Source organism: Martes martes (genome assembly GCF_963455335.1).
Source record: "Martes martes genome assembly, chromosome: 17".
Classification (NCBI taxonomy): domain Eukaryota; kingdom Metazoa; phylum Chordata; class Mammalia; order Carnivora; family Mustelidae; genus Martes; species Martes martes.
Window position 1 is genome coordinate 52,510,673 of NC_137905.1, and position 26,978 is coordinate 52,537,650.

General features: G+C 58.1%; 1 protein-coding gene across 2 annotated transcripts in view; it reads right to left on the reverse strand.

Annotated features, from left to right (window-relative positions):
• Window positions 1–26,978, reverse strand: part of SHANK1 (SH3 and multiple ankyrin repeat domains 1) — a gene marked incomplete at both ends in the record, with an annotated part of 40,836 nt that overhangs the window by 1,506 nt on the left and 12,352 nt on the right. The window contains 12 exons of one of the 2 annotated variants that reach the window (XM_080828858.1): window positions 1,090–4,231; window positions 5,909–6,005; window positions 13,302–13,420; window positions 13,856–13,924; window positions 14,117–14,140; window positions 14,687–14,767; window positions 15,046–15,181; window positions 15,738–15,862; window positions 16,073–16,155; window positions 23,685–23,711; window positions 24,174–24,249; window positions 24,409–24,522. In XM_080828858.1, coding sequence (XP_080684984.1) covers window positions 1,090–4,231; window positions 5,909–6,005; window positions 13,302–13,420; window positions 13,856–13,924; window positions 14,117–14,140; window positions 14,687–14,767; window positions 15,046–15,181; window positions 15,738–15,862; window positions 16,073–16,155; window positions 23,685–23,711; window positions 24,174–24,249; window positions 24,409–24,522 — 4,093 coding nt within the window. The remainder of the gene's footprint in view (window positions 1–1,089; window positions 4,232–5,908; window positions 6,006–13,301; window positions 13,421–13,855; window positions 13,925–14,116; window positions 14,141–14,686; window positions 14,768–15,045; window positions 15,182–15,737; window positions 15,863–16,072; window positions 16,156–23,684; window positions 23,712–24,173; window positions 24,250–24,408; window positions 24,523–26,978) is intronic. The other variant, XM_080828859.1, reaches the window with a different exon arrangement.

A 26,978-nucleotide genomic window follows, 5' to 3' on the forward strand; every position in this document is an offset into this window, starting at 1 on the left:
TTAAGCTTCTGCTCATCTTGCTGGTTTATTGCAAGGCATTTTCTGACCATTCCCATCCCTGCCTCGTTAGACTATGAGCTCAGTGAGGGCAGGGCCTTGCCTGTCCTGTCCCCTACGGTGTCCCTGTCACTCGGAAGGGCACCCAGTGCACAGTAGGTGCTAAAGCAATAGCAGTGCATCTCGCCTACATTAAGCATCCTCTCCTCCACCCAGAATACTTAGAAATAATCAGCCGGTTGCCCTAAGATCTCAAAGGCTTGAGAAAACCGCATTCAGACATCACCATAAGGACATCAGACCCTCAGAGTTAGAGTGAGCTCTGCAGGCGGCCAGGGGCAAGGGGATTAAGAGACCTCTCCTCACTCTCTCCTTGTGCCTGAATCAGGAATGTGACTCTACTTGCCCTAAGACTAGAAGGTCTTGAATGAGCTCGAACTTTGTGGCGATCCTGGCTAAGCTAGCTGCTTTAGGAAACTTCTTCACTATCCTGTATTTTTCCCTCTACACTTGCTGGGCCTTGGTAAGAGGCCCCTCCCCTCCCCCAACTCCTGTTACAACAGAGGCCCACATTTAATCCTCTCGAAAACCCTTTAGGTGGGTCCAATGCTGTCCACCTTCTACAGAGAGGTGGGTTTCTTTGCCTGAGGTCTCCCAGTTAGACGTCCCGGGCTGAGCCCAAAGCCCAAGAGGCTGGGCTCCAGGCCCACACAGCAAACCACTATGCCCTAGAGCCTCTCAATCTTGAGCCACACCGGGTTCAAGGGACTTGATTTCAGGGACTGTCAGAAATGACAACCCACCAAGGAAACAGACATCAGCAAGTTGTGCTCCAATCTCCTTTGTTGATAACTTTTTTGTTCATCATGGGGTGTGGGTTGTCATGGTGATGGGAAGAGACCACAAAAGCTACTGAGCTAAAGCATTTGGGAAAGCATGCTTCTGAGGACGGACTCCTGCAAGCCAGCCCCGTTTCTGTTTTCTTTCTACCACCTGGGACCCTCCAAGGATGCAGCTATGGGGTGGGTGGACTCTGGTACCCACAGCATTGGCCCCTGTGGCCTCCGTCACCGACCACCCACCCTGGCTCACCTCTGCCGCTGCAGGGAAGAGGTCCTCTCAGGGACGTAGCTGGATCCCCCGTGGTGACTGTCCCCGCTTCCCCCGCTGCCTCCCCGGGCCCAGGGCAGAGCGCCACCAGCTGCCGAGGAGCCCCCAAATTGTTGAAGCTTGGAGCTGAGTTCACTGATGATGCTGGCTTTTACTGTGGCCAAGGCTGAGGCCTGAGGCTGGGCCAGGGGCCCGGGCAGGGGTGGTGGCGGTGGGCCCGGGCCCTCCTCCCAGGGTAGCAGCTTCCGAGGCAGAGAGGAGGCCGACGGCAAGGGCACTGGTGGGCCTTCCGGCTCTATCGCCACCGGACCCCCAGCCATACCCGCCGTCGAGGGTCCCGTGCAACCACTCAGGGCCAGCAGCCCATCTGTTCCAGCCCCCGTCACGGAGACAGTGGGGCTGGTGGGAGTGACAGGGTCCCGGAGTCCCCCACTGGGGCCAGGCCTCAGGCCTCCACTGGTCCCCAGAGCCCGGCCCCGGAGCTTAGAAGGAGTCATGAGCTGCGGGGGATACGGTGGGCCAGGAGTCCCACTCCCCCCGAAGGCCTGGCCGTCCAGGTAGGCCACGTATGTGTCCAGGAGCTCTGGCCCACTGGCCACACTGGCCCCACCGCCTCCACCACCGCCTCCGGCGGGGCCGCCGCCTTCCGCAGAAAGGCTGCTCAGTGTGGACGCGCTGCTGATGGTTTCCAGCGGGTGGTCGCTGCTGCTCCGACTGTCTACCTCTTCGATTCCCGAATCTGTGCCGGGCGGTGGGTCCGGGCCAGGCTGTGGCGCCGGGGGAGCAGGGACAGCCGGGGCCGGTGGGCCTGGCGGAGGGGGGTCCCCGGGAGCCACGGGGGCCCCCTGGGTCAGTGTGGCCACCTCACTGTCGTAGGAAGTCAGGCTGGATGCCGTGGAGTCCAGGGTGGGAGGTGCAGCGGCGACAGCAGGTGGTGGCACTGGGGGCAATGGGGTGGTTGGCGTGGGTGGGTCCGGCAGCGGATGGGGGGGCCCGGGAGTGAGGGGCGACTCTGGCTTCTCGAAGCTGTTGGAGAACTCCAGAGGCGGAGGCAGCGGTTCCACGAAGAGGAACTCGCCATCTTCCACATCCACCGAGGGGGCAGGGGGCGGCAGGACCAGCAGGGGAAGCCCGTTCTCTTCAGTGCCCCGCGGGGAGGTCGGCGAGGGCGGTACGGACCGGCGCGGGCTGGGCGGCGGAACCCCCGGCCCGTCTTCCGAGGGGGGTCCCCTTCCCCCCGCCCCACTGGCTCTGGGCTGGCAGTTCTCAAGGAACCGCACGTGGAGGGGCAGCCGCTCGGGCTCCTCAGGGGCTCCCGACCTCCACGCCTTGCTCACCGCGGGGTGCGGGGGCGGGGGCTCTGGCCCCAGCTGCAGGAGGAGGGGCCCGACCCCGGGAGCCGTGGGGGGCAAGCGGTGCAGCAAGGAGCGTCGGGCAGCTGGAGGGCTGGCCGGAAGGGACTTCTCCTGGCTGCCCAGCCCTGCACGGTACCCCAGCTCCCGGCGGGCGGGGTCCGGTGGCGAGGCCCCCCAGAGACGCAGCACCGGCTCATGGTGGGCGTGGGGCGAGTGGTGGTGTGGGGTGGGCGGCGGGGCCTCATAGCGGGGCGATGGGGGCCTTGGAGGGGGCTGGGGGGGCCCACCACCCTCCGAGGACTCCTTCAGCGCCCGCTCTCGGGCGGCCAGGGCCAGCCCGAGAGGGGAGGCGGGGTCCAGGGCCTTGCCCGTCAGCGGGTGGACCAGGGGCCGGGGCGGCAGGAAGCTGGTGAAGGCGCTGCTGCCCCCGCTGCCCCCGTAGGCGCGGCTGCCGGCCGCGTAAGCCCCGTAGCCTCCGCCACTCCCCGCGCCCGCAGACTCCAGCCGCAGATAGGGCTCGGCGGAGAACATGCCTTCATCGATGGACTTCGAGTGGCGCAGCCGGGGACCCGGGGGCGCCCCTGGGCCCAGCCCGCTGTCGCCGCCATCCTCGTCCCCCGCGTCGGTGGAGAGGAAGAGCGTGGACCGCCGGCGGGCTTCGTTCTGCCAGCCCCCTTCCCTCCGGGCCGCCCCCACCAGGGCCGCCCCGAACTGGCTGGTGAAATCCAGGGTGGCCGGGCCGCTGGGCGAGGTGGGGGTGGGCACGGGCGAGGGGGACGGCGGCACCGGCGACATGGCCGGGGCGGGGCTCGGCGCCGAGGAGCCTCCCGCGCTGCCGCTGCCGCCGCCGCTGCCGCCGCCGCCGCCGCCGCCGCCCCCCGCAGCCTCGGGCTGGGTTGGGGGCTCGGCCTCGGTGCTGCTGCCCTGGCTGCTGCGGCCGCTGCTACTGGTGGACGGAGCCTTGATGATGATGGTGGGGATGGGGATGGAGTTCTTCTCCGAGGGGGCGGCCGCGGCGGGCGGCGGCTGCGGGGACGCCGGAGACGTGGGCGAGGCGGCGGCAGGGAGGCCGCCTCCCTTCTGAGGCTCGCCTTCCACTTTGGTCTGCTTGACCAGGGGCCCCTTGCGCCCGCGGCCCGAGCGGGCTGGCACGTACATGGCCGCGCTGGCCGCCCGGGGGGGCAGCTGGAAGTAGCGCAGGGCCGGGGCCTGGGAGGAGCTGATGCCTCCGCCCCCGCTGCCATGGTGCGACGGGGACGGGGCCCCCGGGGTGGGGCTGGGCCCGCCGCCCCTCCAGCCGCGCAGGCTGGGCTGGGGCCCCAGAGCCAGTCGGGGTGGGGGGTCGTCGGGGGAGCCGCCCGTCTCCATCTCCGGGGGATGAGGGGGGTGGGCGTGGTGGTGGTGAGGCTGGGGGGGCGGGGCGTGATGGTGGTGGTGGTGGGGCGGGTGGTGGTGGGCGGGGGGCAGGGGTCCGCTGTGGTACAGGCTCTTCTCACGGCTCCCTACACGCGTGTCGGGAGGGGAGGGTCCATCAAAGGATGCGGGGGAAGAGGACGGGAGGGGGCCACCCGAACTGGGGTTGAAGGGCCCTCCCCTGGGGGATGGAGTGAGGCGGCCGGAGGAGGAGGGGGCTGGAGGTGTGCTGTAGGGGGGCTCGGGTGGGGACGTGGTGGGCGGTGGGGGGATGTCCTCCGAGCCAGGCACAGAGAGGCTGCGGCTGAACTTCATGGCTGGGGGTGCTAGGTACGGTCTATCATCTTCTGCAGCCCCTGGGGAAGATACAGTGGATCCAGGAGTGGGGGGAGGGGGTCTCCCTCCTCCCCTATACCATAGTAGTACAATATTAATGCAACAACAACAACAACAACAATAATATGACGCCACTGAGTATATGCTAAGAACCTCACACGAACTAGGCCAGAGATCCCCAGCTGTGGTAAATCGGCTTGATGTCACAGGCTGTGCGTTGCACAAAGCAACCGGCAGGGGGAGCAAGGGGAGGCGGGGCGATATTCGGCTGCACTTCCTCCTCAAGCCAGGAGGGGGCGCCGTTTTCTAATTCCCGCAAAGACACAGCCCATGCTAGTGGTGGCTTGGGGGAAGCAAAAGTGGCTGGAGCCCGGGACAGATGCCATGTTTAGGTGCATAGTCACAGATTTCTTTTCATGCATACGCGGAAATAAAATGTAATTAGCACATAAAGCCTGTGCTTTCACAGACGGAACTGGTTAGGATGAGGCTAACGTTTACGAGAGAGATCCAATTTATGGGTAAGCAATGCTGGGTGGCTTTACAGGTAGTTGAGATGAGATAAAGGAGATACAGCTAGACCTCACAGATCCAAGACTCACTGGTAGACTCTGGACGCTGGAAGTGGGAGAAAAGCTAGACCCAATCACAAAAGGACGTGGATGGGAAGAGCGAAGTCTTCTGCCTACTTATCACTGTCAGGGCTCAGTCCGTGACCCTCTTCTCCCCTCTGACTACTCTCTCTCCTTTGGCAATCTCAATCGACATGCTGCTTCATTCACTAGGTCTCTGCTGAAGACGCCCACATCTGTCCTGGGGCTCAGCCCTCTCCCCTGAGCTCCAGGCTCCTATATCCAAATGCCATATCCACTTAATTGGATGTCTCACTGGCATCTGAAACTTAGCAGGCCCCCAGCTGTGCTCCTGATCTCCTCCCACCCCATAGTCTCCCCCTTCTGAACAAACAGTGGCTCAGTCCTACCCCAGGACCTTTGTCTTGGCTGTTCTCACTCCCTGTAATACCTTACCGCCATATATCCACATCACTCTCCCCCTTCATTTCCACGTTTTGGCTCATATCTGCCTCCCAGAACTCATCTCCCTTATTCTACTCTGCTTCCCACCCCACTAGAACTTACCACTGCCAACATAGAGAACTTACCACTGCCAACACACTACATAATTGTCTTGTTTCTTATCATTATAATCTATTGTCTGTCTTCCCCTGCGAAGACAAGCTCCATGAGGGCAGGACCCTTTCCTCTGTTTTGTTCACTGACATATCCCCAGCAGTCTAGGACGTAGGGTGGATGCCCACTAAACATTTGTAGAATGCATCCATGCATGAACGAAGTCAGGTATAAGAGAGAAGAAAATAGGTAGTGGGGGCTCCGACTCATTGCATCCAGGCAGGAATAATAACATGCCCATTTTTCTAGATGCAGAACCCAAGGCCCAGAGAGGTGCATCTACTTGCCCCAGGCCACACAGCTAGGAGGGACAAGAGCCAGAATTCAGATCCAGGCTTGCCCAACAACAAAGCCTGAGCTCTCCGCCCAGCTGGATGGAACTGTGGTCATATACAGAAGTAGAAAAGAACATTTCAAAGTCCCTTCGTTCCTCCTGTAAACTGTCATCCTCCCAACCTCCCCCTCCCCTGCTAGCATCCAATATACCCACCCTTCCAGGTGACATACCAATAGATTTTTGCCGGAGCATAAGCCCAGGTCCTGGAGGCAGGTAAGAAGGACGTTCATAACTTGGCTGCGAGCGGTGGTGCGGATCGAAGCTTGACTTTAGGGTGGCAGTCAGAGAAAAAAGACAACAGAGAAAGATCAGTCTGGGCATGAAGATTCATAGCTTCACCACACAGCCAGCCTCCAAGCCTGCTCCAAGCCTCTGCAGGAAGGGTGAAAGGCATGGAGGAGGCAAAAGGGAATTCTGGAAGAGGGAAAGGTGTCTGAGTTCGGGCACTGGGGAGAACGAAAGGAAAAGAAAGCAGATTCTCAGCAGCCCTGTTTGCTCTGCTTCCCATACCGAACACTAACCTGGGTCTTTTCTCCATTCCTGCTGTCAACCCCCAGGTCCAAGTCCCCAGAATTGCCTGGCTTGCTGGCTGCCCTAGCCTCTTCCCTCGTCCCCCGTCCCCCTTTCTTACTCTGCCACGTAAGAGTCAGACGGATCTTTCAGAAAGAAGTCCAGGTCATGCAACTGCCCTGCTTAAAATCCCACAGGAGCACCCCGCATCACCAGTCAGGAGGGGACTGGAATTCCCAACTCTGGTCTGGAGTTGTGGTCTGTGGTGGACACTGCTGGTACACACCACATCCCCTTGGCTGGGATGCTGGGACCATCCCCAGCTGCTGAGAGTGTCCCCTGCCTGGGCTCTTGGCTGCCCCTGGGTTTAAAGAGTCCGCCTCCTCCAAAGGAGCTGACAGGCCCAAGCAGTTATGTCCCCCTACTTCTTCTTCTTCTTTTTAAAAGATCTTATTTATTTATTTCAGAAAGAGAGAGAGAGAGAGTGTGCACACGAGTTGGGGAGAGGGGCAGAGAGAGAAGCAGGCTCCCGGCTGAGCAGGGAGCCCAATGCGGGACTCCACTTCAGGACCCTGGGATCCTGACCTAAGCCAAAGACAGCCGCCCTGGCACCCCATGTTCCCCTACTTCTGGGAGCAGCCTGTAGCCAAGAGCCAACTGACAGGGAGATCCAAGGCAGAATTAAGTCCGTGGTGTAATTCAAACTCTCCCAGGGATCAGGCTGAAAGGGACTCCGGCAGGGGCCACGTTTGCTGAGCTCTCACAGCCCACCCTGCCCCCCTCACTCCCTTATAATTCTCCCCTTACAATAATGTCAGAGCAGAAATCCCCATCTCAGGCTCCGGCTATAGGAAACACAGGCGCCCAGTACAATCCAGCCCCACCTACATCTCCTACCTGCTCACTCTGACTCCATCGTGTCCACCAGTCCTGCCCCAACGCCCCAAGGTCCATCCGTGTTTTAGAGCACCCATAAGTCCTGCTTTTGCTTTCTGCAACACTTTCTCCTCCTCGTCACACATTCCTTTCCATCTTTCTGTCCTCTACACAAATGTCCCTCCCAGTCACTGTCTACTGCACTTCCCTGTCCTGTTTCCTTAGGACACTCATCTCCATCTGAGACACCTTGTTTACGTGCTTCCTTCCTGACTCCCTGCCCAGAATTCGGTTCCCTGAGGGCACCAGAGGTATGGTATCTCCAGCCCATGACACCTGCAGGCAAAATATTTTCATTTCCTTTAAAATCAGAGTGGGGGGGGGGGGATAAGAATAGAATCCAGTCTGGATGATAATACTCATTTTTGCACCAACACAGTCATAAAATACAGATTTTTAAGCTTTTTTGGGGGGGGTGGGGCTTAGGAAGGCAAAAGTGACAAAGGCCCATGGATTCCTAACAGTCTGCTGGACGTAGCGACGCCGCTGCTCTCTTTCACTGCTGGGTCCCCTGTCCCCTGTCCCCAACCAGGACCCGATATTCTATAAGCTTGTGTCAGATGAACAGTAACTAAAGGAGAATGAACCAGCATCAGCAACTGACTTCAGTGCTTCTGCCAGGTGACCTCATATGTCACTCTTCTCTGTCTTTGGGGCCCGAAGTACAGAGAAAGGAAACCCTAATTCAGATGAAGTCCCCACCTTACTGCCCTCCCCTCCCATCACGCTCTCTCAACTTCCTGTGCTGTTTCTCACCTCAGGGCCTCCACATACGCTGTTCCCTCTGCCTGGAACATCCTTTCCCCCCTGCTCTGCTTGGGAAGATTTGTTTTCCTACCCCCACTCCGGTCTGGCCTCTCCCTTTCTCTAGACCTACGCTGCCCAATACAACAACCACCACCCGTTCAGATGTAAATTTTAACAAATTAAGATAAAGTAAAATGAAAAATTCCCTTCCTCTGTTTTTGCTGGTCACATTTCAAGGCTTCAGTCGCCACACATTCCTGCAACACAGGAACTCTACTGGACAAGACAGAGCTGCTCTAGACCACATAAGACGCACCTGTCCTAACCTCTCCCTGCACTCACGCCCCTGGATTGAGACTGCCCATCTCTGCGTTTGTCTCACTCGTTCACTCCACAGATATTTACTGAGCGTCTGGGCCATCCCAGGGACTGTTCCAGATGCCACAAATGCAGCCATCAACAAAACAGACAAAGTCTCCCTGCCTACATGGAGGGCAGACAAAATAAATTAGAAACATAACGGGGTCGGGCGGAGGGAAGAGAGGGAGGAGAGGAGGATTTCAACAGGGCCATCAAGGAAGGCCTTTCTGTGAAGATTGAATCTGAGCAGTTTCTGGAAGAAGGGAGCCATGCATAGTCCTGGGGCGGGGCGTGGGGGGGTGGGGGGGTGTGGGGGGGTGGGGGGGTGTGGGGGGGTGGGGGGGAGTTGCCAGGCGGAGGGAACAGCAATCGTCTCTGTCCTGAGGTGGGAGTGAGTGTGGTGTGCTCAAGGAACACTCAGGAGGCCGATGTGTCTGGAGCAGGTGAGTGGGGGCGCTGAGGGGTGAGAGATGAGGTCAGACATCTGGTAGAAAGGTGATAATGGGTGCAATCTGTTAGTTTCAGAAATCTCCTCCCTGGAGAGGCTTCCGCCTGTTACTCTGCACTGTAACTCCCTCCAATTAACCTAGTGTAGACTTATTATAATTATTTGCTTCTTGGTCATTGTCTGTCTCCCTGGGCATGGAGCCCACACCCATTCTACTCTGCCTTGGTAAGAAAAAACCCAACCTGGTTTGGCACCTACTGGAACTACATTTCCCAGGATCCCGCGCGGCTGCGTGGGGCCACCGGAACTACGGTGGGCTGGGATGCCTACGTGCAAGCCTTGTGCGTTACTTTGGGGAAGTCTCCTCAGAGGTAACCCAAGAAGCAACAATGCGCCCTCCTTTGCCTTTCCGCCTTGACACTCTTCCTTGTTCCCGCTACCCGGAACGCTGGTGGCCCAGCTAGAGCTCCAGCCATCTTGGACTAGGAGGAGACCGCACGGTCGGGAAGAAGGCTGGGATGGTAGAGCAGAAAGTGAGAGGGGTCCTGGGTCTTCATGACCATGGCAGCTGCCATACCCACCTACTCCAGACTTCGTTAACATGACAGAGCTACAAGACTCTTCTGGTTCAAGCCACTGTTATTTGGAGGGTTGTCACATATGGAAGAACCCAGTTCTGCAAAATCCAACCCCTGTCCACGAATGTTAAATTCCCTAACGGGAGTGGCTTTAGTGGGTTCGCTCCTCCACCCCCAGCAGGTCCAGAGCATCAAGGTGCTCAGTAAATATGTGCAGAAGGAGTCCAGGCTGAGGAGGGCGAGCAAGGGGATAATAGGGACGTGGGAAGGAAGGTGAGGGAAGCATCTGGGAGTGGCATCTGGGAGTGGGGAGTGGGAGTGGGGATGGGTGGGGGGACAGAGTAATGGGGGAGGGTTCCGAATGACAGGGGAGGGGTCGAGGGGCAGGGGAGGGGTGCCTCTGAATGAAGAGAGGACACAGCGAAGGGAGAGGCGTCAGATTGGCGCGTTGCCAGAAGACATTCCAAGTGGAAGAGGAGGGATTAAATGATGGGTTAACTTGACATAAAAGGGGTCAGAGTGGCAGAGGAGATGTCAGGCTGATGGAGAAGCCATAAAAGCGTCTAAGCAGGCGTTGGACTGCCTGCCTGAGGGGCACACAGACTCAAGGTGGGACAGGTTGACCTCCATCCACGAAACGGGAGCGTCCTCTCCCGCGCAGGAGGGCAGCGAATCAGAGTGCCCGGGTGCGCGTGACGTCACCGGTTGCGGGCAGACTCCTCCCCAGCAAGTCAGCCAGAGGTCCGCCCTCCTCCGGTGCCACCTCGTGCACCGGTTGTGGGTCTGATGCCTCAAGGGCAGAGTGTGTGCCCTGGTGCTGTGCACGGCCTGGAGGCTGAAGACAGACTGAGAAATGCGCGCCAGGGAGACAGCCCCTGAAAGGGGTGATGGGGGAGACAGTGGAGGGGGAAACAGGCGGAGAGACAGAGATAGACAAAGACAGAGATGGGGGTTCAGAGCGGGGGAGACAGGAGGGGAAAGGAGACAGGGATGGGAAGAAAGAGGGCCCCAACAAAGCAGGAAGAGAGGCAGTCCTGAGAGGCCTTGAGGCAGGGGTGGGGGGGTGGGGGTGGGGGTGCAGGGCTGTTCCAGGAGGGTCAGGCATGCAAACAGGAGGGAGAGACAGGCAATGCGATCAAGAGGGTATGGCCAAATAATCAGAGGGAAAAACTGAGCCCAGAGAAAGGTTGAGACTGGTACCCAGACAGAGATGGGGAGGAGGGAAGACAGTGCAAGAGTGGGGGGAAGGTAGGGTACCCCTTGGGGTCAGAGACCAGGTAACAGAGATAGTAGCTGAGGGAGACAAAGCCACACAGAGGGGAGGACAGATGGATGGACAGCAGAACCTTAGGAGGAGACAGCCCAAGAAGCACCTTGACCTACAAAGAGGCCTCGGTGGCAATACTGAGCCCCCACACTGCCTGCTTACCCCCTCTGGTCCAGTGCACAGGGCTCAAATCGAGACAGGGAGGAGGGAAGAGAAGCTGAAGCAGATGGGAAAATGAGAAACAGAAAACAAGACCAGAGGGAGAGAGAGAGCCACAGAGATACAGAAGCAGCAGGAACGGGCCCCTGTGTTGACTTAGAGTGTGAGAAGTCAGGATGTCTGATGGAAAGGTGGGGACAGAGATGGGGGTGAAGAGAGCCCCTAACACAAGAGGTGGGGCTTTGGGAAGGCCCAGGGCTAGACCCTGGAAGGGAGAAGAAAAAGGGAAAATGACCACTGGCCTCTACGGCCCAGAGGGAAGGGAGATGGCATTCAAGAACTCAGGTGACTGCCTAGGAGTCTCATTTCCAGGGGGGAGGGGCACATGGGCACTGGGTGTTATCACTGGCCCATGTCTGGGCCCCTCTAGGGGTGTCTTTGGAGCTCAGATGGTGAATTCCATGAGGGCTGGGATCTTATCTGTCCTTTAACCATGGTTCACCCAGGAAGGGGTTGGCATGTTGGTTGCTGTTTGTTGAATAAATGAAAACAGGGTTTGCCCTATCTGCTCTCGGAGACTCTGCATGTGATATGTTGTTGTAGGGTCTCTGGGGCACATGCAACTCTCACTGGCAAGTCATTGTGGGGTCTCCAGTCTGTTTTATGGCCTAAGAGGGCTCGCCATGTGTTGAGAGCCTGCTGTACTAGGAGCTGACCTCATTGAATCCTCATCAGGACCAGCAAGACTGGCTTTAGCCCCATTGTACAGAGCAGGGAACTGAGGACGCAGAGAAATCAGGCAGTATGGTTCAAGTGACTCAGGAAGTCAGAGGGAGTCAGAATTTCAAGGCAGGTCTGCCTGGCTTGACTGCCCATGCACTTCTGAGTCTACACTGACCTTTGGGAGAAATGGGCACAGAACACGGTCCTCACAGCCTCAAAGATTTCACATTCCTTGAGAAACTCAGGACAGGTGAGACGGGAGGGGCTGCTGCATGCAGGGCACTCTGCCAAGCCCTGAGAAGGTGGCCAGGGACCCTCCGCTTTTACATCTGAGAGCAATTCTATGAGTCTAAGTACAAAATCTGCCACCTTCATTTGAGGCGTTCTAAAGTAGGCAGTCTAACCCTTAGTAGGTCTGTGGCTAGACTTCAAGGGGGCCATGCACTTGGACTAGAAAAAAAATTACATCTTTATTGTCATTACCTTCCAATGAAAACACAGCATTTCCTTGATTAAGGATGTAAGCAGCAAACCAAGCTGGCCTTAGCAAGACCTGTGCCTGTATCCCCAATAGAAATCCCAGATCGTCCCACAGCCCTTCACAGGGGTTGCAGATCTCTTGAAATTGTGTTTATGCGCCTCATGACTAGTTAAGAGTTAAGATCCATCACAAGGTCTTGCTGGCTAATGTGTTAACGAAAAAGCACTGATATTACTATATCATAAATTATGTGTTTACTTTGTGTATGTTTTTAACTGAACCCTAGGCCTAACACAGGGCTCGAACGCATGACCCCGAGATCAAGAGTCACCTGCCCTACCAACTGAGCCAGCCAAGTACCCCACGGATTTTGCTTTTAAAAAATATTTTGATAACTGTATTATCAGTGTAATTCGCTTCTTTTGTTTTCTTAAGTAATTTACTTTACGCTTCTAAGCATTATTCGGAGGACCATGCCAGCCTGCCAAGGGGGTCCAAGGGCCCTCAAAAGCCAAAGAATCCAGTTTTAGAATAAACAGCCTGATGGCCACTAGGTGGTGGGTGTGGCCTGTGGGAAGAAGGGGTCGAGGGCAGGATCAGAGGGCTTGAGCGGAGAAGTAGGGCGGTGTGTGATCTCTGCAGGGGACTCTGGAAGGTGAGAGGAGGTTGCTTGGTGGCTGTTTCCCATAAAGGGGCATAGCCCAATGACAAGCCAGTTAGGGAAGACCATCAGACCCACCAGAAGAACCAGGGCCATGGATCTAGTTGCCTGACTTGCCTGGACTGAAATATTGCCTCCCTCTCTAAGCCTTGGTTTCCCCTCTGTAAATGGGCTAACTGTGTGGATGATCCTAGGAATGAATGAGATAATCCACGTAAAATGTAGTGTCCAAAATAGGATCACCACCCATTACAGGTCAGCCTCTGTCGTAGGGAAAAGCAGGCAGAGTGGAGACAGCGATCATAAATAATATTTTAAAAACTCCCACTTGTAAGCACCTATTATCATGTGCTGGGCCAATGCCAGGGATCACCAGCTGTGACATCATTCTGCCTTCCCTGAGACTCTTGAGGTGGGACTGAGATGGACAAGAGGTGAGAGCAGGGAGTGAGGAAACGAGGGACAACACTTAGGAGGAGAATAAGGAAGAGGATGGGTAGAGAGGAAAGAAGGCTCCCAGAGTGAGGAGAAAAGAGGGGGCTCCAGGAAGGGTGGTGCCCCTCCAGGGCCGACATCCAACACAGCGGGTTCAGGAAGGCTATGCAAGGAGAAAATGGTGTGTGCATCCCCCAAGCCTCCTCTCCACTCTGCTCCCATTCCCCACCCACCCCCCGCCCCGTCCAGGCTGCCTACCTCAGTGGCAAAGAAGCCTTTGGGCCGGTGTTTGCCCAGCGACGCAAGGCCACCGGGTCCAGGACTCTCGCTTGCACTGATGGTCTGCTGAGCTGCCGCCAAAATTTCATCCAGTTTGTCTAAGGGGAGGTGGAAAGAGGCCCTGAAATGAAGCTTGCTTTGGCCTGGGGCAGAAACAGAGCTGCCAGGAGCCCATGCGGTATGTTGTATGAACCAGGAAAGAGCACCCCCGCCTCCATTCCCGCGTACCGATGGCCCTTATGGAGACAGAATCTCCAGCCCAGAAGGCAGGACCCAGCGGTGGGAAGGGGTCAGGGCTGCAAATCGGCACAGGAGGGAAGGTGGAGGGGAGGCAGAAGGGTCGGGGGAGAGGCTGAGGACAGAGGTGGGAGCTTGCACCTGATGGCTGGGGCAAGGCTGGGGTATGAGGTGATCAGGTCGGAGGTGGCGAAAGGGTGTGCAGGCAGGAAGCGTGCTGGAGGGGCTGCGGCACCGCAGGGGGCATGGGGCCAGGGGTCCTGGGCAGCCCGGGGAGCAGGGCTGGGCCATCTTACTGAGTGCCATCTGATACACGGTCCGCTTTTTCTCCATGCTGGGCACCGGCGCCGGCTGCTGCTCGTACTCTGTGGGCAAAGGATGCGGATGAAGTCCAGGGGCGCCCCCGGGGACGGGGCGGAGCGGGCTCGGCCACTGGCGTGGCCAGCGGGAGTGCGCAAGCGCGAGTGGGGCAGTGAAGGGCCCGGGTCAGGGAGAGGGGCAAGTCCGCCGGCGGGATGGGGACGGGGGGCCCCCCCGCCAGTCCTGTGCCCACTCACCACTCTTCTTCTTCCAGGGGGAGACTAGCCCGGGGGAGAGGCAGTAGAGGAGCCAAGAGTTAGGACTTCAGGGGGAGGCGAGGGGTCCCCTCTTTGGAACACCCTCCTCCCTCAGGGTAGGGGCGGTCAGCGGCCTGATCTGCCCCCTGTCAGGGGAAACGGGACCCCCCAGGTCCGCTCGGCCCTGTCTGGGGGAGGGGCTGGCCTCCCTTTCTGTTAGTGGGGGTGGGGAAGCTGGTGGAGGAAGAGATAGAGAATGGGGGTGGAGTGAGTTGGGGCAGATGGAGAAAACCAGAAAGGAAACAGGGACCCGTAAGAGGGACATGCAGACCCAGAGAGACTCGACAGAGAAACAGATATAAGAGGACAAAGCAAAGTTGACTCTCAGACGCCCCTTCCCAGCGACACACACGCAGGCCAGAGAGAGTCTGACCCATGGACTAGGGACAGGATGAGGACAGGACCCCTGGTCACTAACAACACTAACAAACTCAAGGTCTGGTTCAGCCTCCTTCTGCCCCCCCACCTGCCCTCCCCAGCGCCTGTGCCCCAGCAGCCCCATAGGCTCACCCATCTCCTCCAGCTCTGAGGTCATAGACTTTGAACGCAGAGAAATGGCTGGAGGCGGGAGCCGCTTCGCCTGCTGGGGTGCTGAAAAGATGACGGTGGGGGTCAAGCATCAGTATCCCGAGAGAAGGCCCATGAGCCCCCCACCAACACTGCAGTGCTCCCAGATATCAGAGAATGACTGCCACCAGCATGCTGAGCCCTCCCTACCTCAGTTTCTCCCCCAGAAGGGTCATGAACAAGCAGCCTTGGGGAAGGGAAGGCCAGTGGTGGGGACCATTAGGCCATTAGGACCTCTGAGGATCTGAGTCTGGTGGCAGTGGGGTGCCCAGGTCTGGCCACACAAATGAGTGGAGAAGCACCTTTCTTATGGACAGCCTCATCCATGTCCGGGTGCCTGGTGACCATCACCACCTTGACCATCAGCGTGTTGCCCCCTTGTCGGATCATGTTCACCACCTGCCGGTGGCCAACCTTCACCACATTCTGCCCGTTCACCTGTGGCACAGATACCCCGACACCACACAGAGTAGGTGAGGGGAGGGATGCTTTCAGCTTCAGAGTCCCCAACAGAGTGGCCTCCAGCCTTGCCCTGTGTGTATCACTGTTGGCCTCCCCATCACCCCTTCTCTTCGCAAGGCCCTACTTTTCCTTCGGTAACTTTCCCGGCCCCAGGGCCAGGGAAGGGGCTGGGCTCACCCTATTCTCCCCTCTCCCCCCCACCCTCCTCCGTGCCCCTGCATTGTGTGTGTGTGTGTGTGTGTGTGTGTGTGTGTGTGCGCGCACACTGGGGAACAGCTCTGTTTTCTTCTGAAGGTTCAGAGAGGCCTTTTGGAAAGAATCACTGAAGAAAGCAGAGGCTGGCTAGGGGGTGGGCTGCGGGGCTGGGAGGCCTAGTGCTGAAAGAGTGTCTGGATTTGGGCAGATTTGTTGTGGATCAGGAGGAGCCTAGGGATTTCTGTCACCAGGGTCCCAGGGAGAGAGCAGTATCTGTGGAAGGGGTGCTGGGGGTCAGCCCTTGGGAAGGCCCCTGGGGCTGGGGGTCAGGACTCACCTCGATGAGGAAGTCTCCCATCCGCAGTCCAGCTCGCCATGCCACACCCCCCTCGTCCACAGACTCCAGATACTGCAGCGCCGGGAAGGCCGGGGTGGGGGTGAACTCCTCGATGGGGGTCTGCGCTGCAGATGGGAGGAGCCGGCGGGGTCGGAGGGGAGGGGGTGGAGAGGCCGAGCAGGGGATGGGGCTCAGACCCAAGTCACAGAGGCCTCACCGTAGCTGAGGGACCAGGACCCTGGGGGTGGGGTGGTGGGTGGGCTGGGGTCCCTTCCCCTGTCCATCCCCCTGGGTCAGAGAGCCCTTCTCCCGTCTCCTCCCCGGCCGGCACTCACCCTTGGCCCCCCGGAGCACGAACCCAAACCCCTCACTGTCCTTCTTCTGCAGCAAGACTGTCTTCTCCTTAATGATGTAATCGCTGGCAAGGGGGTGGGGTGGGGGTAGGGGGGGTGGAGAAGGGATTATGAGACACGGGAGTCTGAGCTCCACCAGCAACCCGGTGACCCGAGCCCCTGCTCCAGAGCCGTTCATCCCACCTCCTAGGATCTTCCTCACCCATTCCATGTGTGTTTGCTCACAGCAGCCCTTACAGGCCTCCCCCTCAGAGCCCGGAGTGCTTGCTCTCCCACTCAGTCTTCCCTCATTCATTCATCTGTGCATCCAGCCACCCATCCATTCAGCAAGCAGTTTCCAAGCCCACTGTGTGCGGGCGCAGCGCAAGGGATGGGAGATAAGTTGCCAGATCACCAGACAGCCTGGCTGGAGCCCCCCCTGCTAGCCACTTCCTTATCTGTGACCTTGAGCCGGAGGCTTTAACTTCTTGGGCTTCAATTTCCTCATCTATAATGTGAGACAATAACAGGCCCCACCAGACGGGGTCGCTGTGGGAGTTCAGTATGCACAGTATTCAGCACCGTGCGCGGCATGAGCATGTACTCAGTAGGATTCCTTTAATGACTTGGGTCAAGTTACCAAGTCAACAGGACATGGATACTTCGATGATAGCCCTTCCAACTCCTTGACCACGTATCCACTACAGTAACGGCCCCCCAGGTACCCAAGCCGATTGCAGCCTCACTTACTCAGCATTGTGCAAGATGGTGGCCGCTCAATTCATGTGACTATTTATATGCAAATTAATTAAAATTAAATTGGGAAGTTCAGTTTCTCAGTCTCACTAGCCACGTTTCAAAGTGCCCCGTAGCCATGTGCGGCTAGTGGTTATCAGGGCGGACAGTGCAGTTACAGAACATTTCCATCGCTGCAGAAAGTTCTAGTGAGCCCCAGAGACTTTTCTATTCCCTGGGATACCTCCAATGTGTCTCCTGCATGCAGTGGATAGCTTCTAGTAAAAATGCAAACTACCCACGAATATGCAGACAGTCGCCACCATCCGGCCACCAAAGCCTGTCGCACATTTAGGTGATGTTCACATACCCAGGAAAGTTCAATTAAACTCAAATTTTTTCCATGAATCTCAACACCTGCCCGGGACTGCTCAGGTAACAGCCTCAAACCCTTGACATCACCACAGTGTACCTCAAGATTATCTATCCATCCCATTCCAGGAAGCCCAGTATACAACAGGAATACCCATCCACCTTGACTCCAACCCCACTCCCCTCAGGAGCCCCAAGAATACCCTCCATCCACTAGAATGCACACCCTACTGCACCCCGAGCTTCCTGTGGTCACGCCTGAGACCCATCCAGCGCACATGCAGACCCGTTAGCAGATCCCAATAATATCCACCAGCCCCAACACACTCCAATAATAGCCAAGTGTGCTCCCCACCCACTTCAATTACCTACCCCCACAGATTCGGCAAAACAGCCCTTCACGATTACTCCAGTAGATTTCAGTAACGCCCCCACACATCCCAGTATGCTCCAATAATAACTCCCCCTCACTTGGATCTCAGTGAATTCCCATAACACGCCCCCTGAACACATCCCAGCACACGCCAATAATACCCACTGTGCTCCTACTGTATTTCAGTACCATTCCTCTGACACGCAAGCACCCCTGTGTACTCCCGTGACCCCCCACGACTTCCACTGTCACTGTCACATCCATATGTTTGCACCACAGAGACAGCGTTCTGCACATGCGCCGTGTATGGCAGCCCTGCCCCCGTCCCTCCCCCCGCTTATCGTAACTGGGTGTGCTCAACAGCACATGTGTATACGCAGCAGACCTAGCAACCTCTCTCTCTCCAGGTTCACCATGGTCCAGTCAACATGCCACACTATACCCACCATGTCTTCTGGATCTTATATTCAAGCCAGAGAGAGGCCACATTCGTAGCTGGGTGGGAAGGGTATAGGAAGAGAGGAGGGAAGGAGTTCCAAAAGGGGTGAAGGAAGGGAGGGGAAAGGAGGAGGAAGAGGGCAAGGACAAGGTCAACAGAAATTGGTTCAGAGCTGCCTGCTCCTGGCCATGCACTCTGCGACACCCACCTTTGTCCCAGCCTGACCGCCTCCACTGAACTCTTATGCCCTTGTGCTCGCTTCGGCAGCACATACACTTAACCTTATGCCCTTGCTACCCTCATACCCCCTCCAGACCTCTAGGTTCCCAGCAGGCAGAGTGGCCTTGGGACTTTGTTCATCCCTCATTTGCAACCGTTTCTTTTTCTTCTGTTCATGCCACAAACCCCTCTATTTCCCTTTCTCCTACCCCTGGAATCTCTCTTTTACCCCACATTATCTTCACACTCCAGACACAGCCTTCCCCAAATAGACCCCATATAATTCAATAGAACTTCCATGTCCATTGCACGCCAGGGAGAAGCCCTTGCTTTGTGCAAGGCGGTATTTGAAACCCTCCACTTGGAAGTAACTCAGTTGTCTCTCCTAGCCAGCCTCTGACATAGCTGTAAGTACTATTTCCACTTTATAGGTGAGGAAACAGAAGCACAGAAAGGTCAGGCAACTTGCCTAAGGTCACACAACATGTCATCTTAGAAACACAGAAGAAATACTTGGGTGGCTGCAGTTATAACATTGTTCTCTCCACTGCGCCCAAATACTTCAAGCGCATATATATCTGCCACGAATTGACCAGAAGCACCCACCCCTTGGTGCCTAAAATTATCCCAGGTTACGCCCTCAGCACAATGAGTGACATTTACTGACCCATTGCTGAATGCCAGATGCCACTCCACGCATTTAACATTTATCTATTCACACATTCTCACAACACCCCTGCGAGGGGTAACTGAGGCACGGAGAAGTAACATGCTCAAGATCACAGCAGCTAAAAAAGGGTCAAAGCCAAAGACTGAATTCCTCACAGGCAACCCCGTACACCCCAATAACGTCCAAACACCCTCAGATCATCACAACACTACCTCTGTTCCTCCCTCTCAAGCATCCCCACCCCATATGGGCTCCTTTCTCTCCCCACTCCTATGACTTTCTTGCCCAATCCCTGGCCATGGGATGCTTCCCTTATCCCCCTCATCCCACCACATTCTCCTCTAGCTTCCCACCTGCCCTGCTGCCCCAACAGTTTCCCTAAACTCTGTGCTCCCTATCCTCTGCTCTTGTGTGTGTGTGCCCCTTTACCTCTCTGCACCTTGCTCCCTACTCCTCCACGCCATCTGAAAGCTCCATGTTGGCCCAACCCACCCTCATTAGCTTTCACTTCCCCTAGCCCTCCTCACACCCCCCACTGGGCCATCCCTCTATCCCCTATTTCGCCTCTGCATAAGGCCCATCCCCTTCCCCAAAGTGTCCTCCACGGACCTCTGTGACCTCTCACCCCTCTCATGCCCTCCTCACCCTTCCCTTCATCTCACCCCTCTTACATCCTCTCCCGCCTCTGCATGCAACCCCACTGTGTCCCCTACAGCACCCTAGGTTCCTTTCATACTCCCCAGTCCCCCGCATTCTCCTCCGTGGAAGCCGCTTTCTACTTCTGCAACCTCAACTCACTTCCTCACACACCCTTCCGCCTCCTGGTACTTGCAGCTGCATTTCATTTACATTCCCTGCATCCTCTCTGTGTTCTCCCTGTGCTGCCTGAATCCCCACCCCCAAATCCTCCTCACGGTTCCTGCATTCCCTCCTCACCCCATTTCTCCAAACACCCCACGCACCCTCTATGCTCCAGCACCCCCCGTTTCCCCCACTTCGGTGTCCTCCACTTTCCCCTGTTCCATTCTCATCGGCCTCCCTCCTCCTGAGACCCTCTAACCCCACCCCTGCCCCAGCATTCGCTACCCACTCCATACCCCATTCAGGCTGGCATTGCTGACGACCTGCCCTGCAGGAGCACACACAATGCTCTCCCCCCGGCTATCCCTTGGCGACCCCAGAGCGGCCTCCGGAGCTCAGCGGCCAGCTCTTGTTCCCCGGATCCCACACGCGGAGACTGCAGCAGCGTCCACTCCCCCCCCCCACCCCAGAGGTGCCTCTCACACACCCAGGATCCCACAGCCCAGAGCTGGCTGCTGTACGAGGCACCCCCTCCAGTGCTCGGCCCCTCCTCATGTACCCATCTCCATGGGTCTCTCCAGGACCTGCACAGAGGCCCCCTCACTGGGAAGCCAGCCCCCTCCCATGCTGAGAAGTGGCACACACAGGCAGAAGCAGCTCCCCGTGCAGAAGCGCAGCCCAGCACACATGCCCCACACCGGCACGGACCCCCTGGAGGCAGGGAGAGGGGCACATGGGGACAGAGAAACACAGAGGGACTAGAAAAGGGGGGGGTTGGGGGGGAGGGGACAGGCCTGGCATGAGAGGATAGGTAATGGGAAACACAGCCGCAGTCCCTGGGACAGACCCACTCTATCACACACACACACACACACACACACACACACACAATCCTCAGACAGCCTCTCTGTGGCTCCAAGTCACACACAGAGATAGACACCGCCAAAGAGGGACACACAGATGGACACAGCTGGGGGAGGGGGGCTGGGAGCCCACCATCTCTCCATCTCTGTCAGTCTGTCTCTCTCTCTCTCTCTCTCTCTCTCTCTCACACACACACACACACACAAACGCGTGCGCACACGGCTGCAGGCAGTCACACACACGCACATCGACACAGCCACACTGACACATGCACAGTCGCACAGTGACACGCAGCGGAAAAAGAGGAGGGGAGGGGAGGCCGGGGGTGGGATGTGTGTGTGATGGGGGGATGACTGTGAATGGGAGAGAGGGGTATGAATGAGGGGACTTGCCAACTCTGTAAAGGGGTGTGGGGAGATGGGGATCAGTGGAACAGGGTGCCTGAGGGGGAGCCACGGTGGCTCCCCACGGGGAGGGCTCCACAGAGTGGGGGTGGCGAGGGGGACAGAAAGGGGTAGTGGGTTCCAAACCCCGGAGTGGGATCCGTTTGGAGGGTCTGACTGGGGGCAAGGTTTCGGAGGAAGACATGAGGGGGGTCTGAAAGGGCCTAGGAAGGGGGCTGAAGAGTGTATGTGCTGAGGGGGCTCGGGGAGAGAGGCCCACGGACGGGGATGAGAGAAGGGTTGAGAAGAGGGGTCCTAAAGGGTTTATCACAGAGGGAAGGTGAGGGGAGAGCGAGTGGGGGGGGCGGCTTGAGGGGGGAGGAGTCCCAAGGCTGGGGTATTAGCGGCGAGGGGAGGGTCGTCACAGCGGGCCGGGGCCTCCCAGCCTGCCGCGGAGAAAAGGGGCGGCGCGCTCCGTTACCTGTAGATGTACCAGACGCTGCGCCGCCGGGGCCCCAGGGCCGGCCAGCTGGAGGAGAGCGCGGGGGGCGGCTGCGGCAGGGAGCCCCCACCGGGGCCGCCTCCGAGACCCCCGCCACCGCCGACCGCAGACAAAGCCATCGCCGCCGCGGCCCCGGCCCCGGCCCGGGTCCCGGTGCCGGCCGCCCCCGCCGCCGCCGCCGCCGCCGCGTCCCCGTCCCCGCTCGGCCGAACCCCCGTGTCCGGGCCCCCAGGCCCCGCCTCATGCTGACCCGCGCCGGGAGGGGGGAGGGGGAGGGGGCGCGCACCCTCCCGCGGGAGGGAGGGCAGGGCCGGGGGCTCACATGCCGGGGGGCGCGGGGGCGCGGGGCGCGGGGTCGGGCCGCGGCGGGAGCGTGAGGACCGCGGACGGCGCCGGCTTCAGCACCGCGGACAGCTCCGGAGGCGGGCGGCGGGCGCGAGGCTTTAACCCCTTGGCGTCCTGCGCCGTGTGGCGGAGGGGGCCGGGCAGGGGGGGAGGGGTCCGGGAGGGGAACGCGGGGGCCCCCTTGGCGGGAGAAGGGGGAGGGGCGAGGCGCGGGGGGGGGAGGAGAAGGGGGAGGCACTTCCGGTCTGGGCCCCCCCCTTAACCCCCTCCCCCCTCCTGAGCCCTCCCGCGCAGGTGCAGAGCGAGGGAGAGCGGAGAGAGAGAGACGCACAACACCATACAAGATGCCTCGCGACCGCGTGCGGGGACGCGCGAACCGAGCCCCACTTCCCAGGCAGGGATGCCACGGTGAGAGAGGCCCCAGGAGGGGACGCACAGCCCCCCATCGCAGATCGACACATAATGCACCCCGACACAGTCTGGAAGGGCCAGGAAGGGAAGGCTAGAAATATTGAGACTGGGCTCCAGAGCAGTGACAGACACCCCTCCCCCCAGGCCCAAAGAAGCTGAGAGGAGGGACAGATACACACCGCAGCTCACTCCAGAGAGGAGAGAGCATAGACCCCCCAGGGGAACGAGAGAGGGTGGCAACAGGCCAGGACCTCACAGCTCTAGCAGGGATGCAGGGCACACAACACAGACCAGGCCCCCTCAGATGGGGTCAGGGAGGTGGGGGCGGGGGGAGGCCAGAGGGGAAGAGGCTCAGACGCACCATACAGAGCAGCACATGCTAGCGGGCACAAGGAGGGAAGGAGAGGGGGAGGGAATGAAGTTGATGGAGCTAGGGGAGGAGAAGGAAGAAGCTGAGGGCAAGAGGGACCACCCCAATCCAGCTGGTGAGGCAAGTGATTCCCAGACCAAGGCCAAGGAGAGACCCAGAGAGACACTGTCAGAGACAAGAAGCAGAGGCTGATAGGGAGATTTGGGGGGGGTACTTGATACTCACCCGGTGCCCAGAGCCAGAGACGTGCCAGGTGAACACGCACAATGGTCAAGCGCCTCAGACACTCCGGGCGCAGGGTGGCACCCCAGCCCCACCCGATCTCCCCATCTTGTTATTTCTCTCTCCCCAACCCCCTCACCCATCCCCACTGGCCAGAACACAGACACGTAGGTTTGCACACATTTAATGGAAGGATGCTACAAACAAGGAGACCCTTCCCTGGATGGGGGGAACAGTGGGGGAGGGTGTCATCTTTCAGATACCAGTTATGACCATCCCTCCCCCACAGTCTTGCCCTTCTGGAAACCCATGCCCTGGAATCCTCCCCTCTTCTGCCCTCCCCTCCCCCAGTGCCCCAGGTCCTGAATTCCAGATCAATCGGACAGATGCAAATGCATGCACACGATTTTCTGGGCTGACACGCACGGACAGTGGCATGCATAAAAAGAGACAGACGTGTGCAGAAACCCCTGTCCGTAAGGTAAGCAGACACCCTGACATCCCTGGAAACACTTGCCCTCATTCTCAGACACACAGATTCAGGGAAACACAAATGTGCAGTGCCAACCGCACGATTAGCCTCAATCGCGCGCCCATAAGTGACAGCCAAAAATGCACCCATCTACACAGAGTAGGACAGACCCTCTCGCTGTCATGGGCATCTACAGGCACAGGGCTACAGGTCTAGGGGCTTCTAGTCACCCATGCATACAGACACGTGTCATGCTCACCTACAGAGACACGGGGGCAAGGACACAGTCAGAGAATCTGTACAAGGACGCTTGCCAGTGTAAGATGTTCACGCACAGGGAAACCAGCTCTGGTCGTGCACACACAAGTCCACATATCCCCAGGCACCCCTTTCTTCTCATTCCTGACCCCGTGCCCTCCCTTCCCCTCCCCTCTCACCTCCCTGGGCCAATCCCATCCATCAAGCTTCTGAAGCAAGTCAGCCAGCAGCCAGGGAGGGGAAAGGTGTCAGTGTGCCCATCTCTCCACCCCCACCCCTCCTGGCCCAGCTCTGCCTGCCCCTCTCCCCAAACCCGTGCGAGGCATGGGATGCATACACTTCTGCTGCACATGACCGCACAGAGATGGGGCACACGAAGGAGAAAGGCCTCCAGCCAGCCACACACACGAGCTCCCCAGGTCCCCAGACAGCTCCATACTTATCTGTCCACCCCATTGGTCTTAGGCTACCCCAAAACTGGGCAGTCTCAGTGTGCCAAGGATGGTTTGGGACTGGGCTTGTGGTCTGAAGCTAACTCTGCTTTCCCCCACCTCTGGATCAAACTTTAGAGGGAGCAGAAAGGAGGCTTGGAGGTGATGGACATATTTAAAGGTGGAGTATGAAGGGAGGTTGGGGTGAGGGGCACCCAAGGGTGTAAGGACATTTACCTTGGGGCATCAAAGCTGTCGTAGGAGCCCACAGTATAATGCCGGAAGAGTCTCTTTGCCTTGTCACTGCGGCTTTCTGCAGGAGGACAAAGGACGACCTTGGACCCTCACTCTGGAAACCATGGGCCCATTCACGGGGGTCCTGGCCCGTGTCGTCCCCTCTACCCGCCCCAGCATCCCACCCCTGCCGGGAGAACCCCAGGATGATCGGGGACGACTGGGGAGCCCTCATTACCTTGCTTTCCCTCCTGGGAGCGGTTCGCCACCTCTTCTAGGCAGTCCGAGGGAAACCAGCCAACACGACCTTTGACCTGGCCTTCCCAGAAGCCTCCTTCCCCGATGCTAAGCACTGGGTGGGGAGCAGGGACATAGAAACACTTCTGTGTTTCTGTGTCGCCTCCCCAACTCCAATATACTTGATGCACAGCCTTGCCACAATTGCCCAGCACCTAGCACAGGGCCTGGCCCAAGGGCATCCTTAATAAATGTCCAAGGAAGGGATGAGGGGTTGGCTGGAGAACCAAATCCTATCACTCCTGCATTCTTGCTTTCCGAATCCAGTGGGGACATCCAGAGGCACTGGGAGAAAGGGCTGTGTCTGGTGACATGGTCCTCGCAGGTTAAGTCCACCCAGGACTGGCCCTCACCTCCCTTGGTAACCAACCAGGCACAGCTTGACTGTTCTATAATTTCCCGATGCCCTCTTAGACTCCCTAAACCCTTCTGCAGTCCCGCCACAGCCCCCATTTCCCTCCCACTCCCTCCTGGCCACTCAGATTTCTGTCCTTTGCTCCCAGCCCCTGCCCTCTGCCTCTCTTTGTTTCCCCTGGCTCTAGACGGGAGAAGAGATTAGAATCACCTCTTTCTTCCTCTCCACCCCCTGTCCCTGGAGGCCGTTTCCTGCTGGCCCCATCTCTTAGCCACACACAGCACATGTTTGCTGGCTGGCTGTGCTGTGTGTGCCGACCGCTCAAGGACAAAGACGGACATCGGGAACTGCTAATGTCTATCCAGTTCTCACCGGTGACCAGAACCCTAAGAAGGGACACTTTCGTTAAACCCCTTTTACCTACAGGGAAACTGAGGCTCAGAGGGCCGAGGTCATTTGCTCAGAATATACGGCTTATCGTCCATAGAGTCTGGATTTGAACACCACTCTGCGTCTCCAGGGCGAATGCTTGGAGTCACAGTGTTTTGCAGCCTCTCTGTTCAAGCACTGTGTTGCTGTTGCTTCCAATACTGACGATCAAAACAACAGTAACAAGCGCACCGTCTTCCATTTCTTCATTTCTCCTGGCTCCGTCTGCGCCCAGCCCTTTGCCTACTTCCCTCACACCTACAGGGGTAGGCGACAACTGGTTTCCCATTTTATAGACGAAGAAGCTACAGCTAAACAGAAAAGTCCCTGGTCCCAGAGACGGCTCAAGCCACACTGGGATTTGAATTGGGGCCCCCTGGTGGCTTTCTCTGCTTCAACTGCCACCCTTGGGAGGATCTGGGGAGACCAGATCGAGGAGATGCTCAAGGTCAGGGAAAGGAGCGAGCGAGGGAGTAAAAAGGGCTCTGGGCTCTTGGCTAGCCCTCCAGTGACCAGCCGGGTGGTCATGGAATCAATCGTCCGTTCACCGAATGAGTATTTATTGAGTGTCGGTCATGAGTCAAGCACCAGGCTAGACACTGGGTAGAGCGCTCTTGGACACAACCAATGTGGTTCTTGCCCTCACAGAGCTTCCCCGCAGGCAGCCGTGGGAGGCGTAACTCTGTAGGTGACCGCACGATTCAAAGTTAAGGTCAGCACTCCAGGGGAGAAGGACCGGGTGTCCAAAGAAAGGCCAGATGGGGGTCTATAAATCGGATGGCAAAGAGGTGCCAGGACGGTGTCCCGGACGACAGGACATATAGACTGAGACTGGAAGGATCCTAGGAATTGAAGAGGCAGAGAGGGAGGAAAGGTTGTCCTGGGAGAAGGAACAGCATGTGCAAAGCGCCTGGTGTGGAAAAGGCTTGGGGCATGTGAGGAATGGGGGGAAAGAGGTTCCTGGCGCCTTGTGAGGGAAGGAGAGAGTGCCATGGGATGAGGTTGGTGGGTGGGCAGGGGCTGGCAGCCAGGCACAGGCACTGGGGTTTGGCCTGAGAGCAGAGGGAGCCTGCAGCCTCATCGGGATGGGGTAAACCTCAAGGGCATGGTGGATGGAGGCACGCTTTGAAGCAATGACATGTCCTACTGTAAGGGAAGGACTTCCAAACCGGGCAGCATGCAGAAGTACTGGGCGTGAATTTCAGAAAGAAACTTGGAAGTTATTGCACAAGGGCGGTCCCACCCTCGGGCCTTAGCTTCTCCTTCTTTCAAACTCAGTCTCAAAGCACAGACCACACCCTCCAAGTGGCATGCATCCGTGCACGCACACACACTTCCCAGGAACCCTGCCTCTAGCGGCACTGCCCCTGGCCCCCAGTTTGCTCCTCCATATGGCCATTCATTCATTCATTCAGCAGATGTGCACTGAGGCTTCCTGGGTCCTGGGTCCTGACACGGGCCCCTGGCCACCCAGAGATCAATGACATGTGACCTTGCCTTCAGGAACTCAGGCTACGGGAAGAGAACGCAAACAGATACCGATGCATGACCCAGCTGATGCTCTGATCCCTGCACACCCTTCCATGACCCACACAACCTGTCTCCTGTGGGAGGAACCCCCAGCTTTCCCAGACAGCAGGGGTCTCTCTCTCTCCCCTCTGAGCTCCTGTCGTGGGGGCTCGCTGAGGACCATGATCATTGGCGTTTGCTGTGTGCTCAGCACTGTC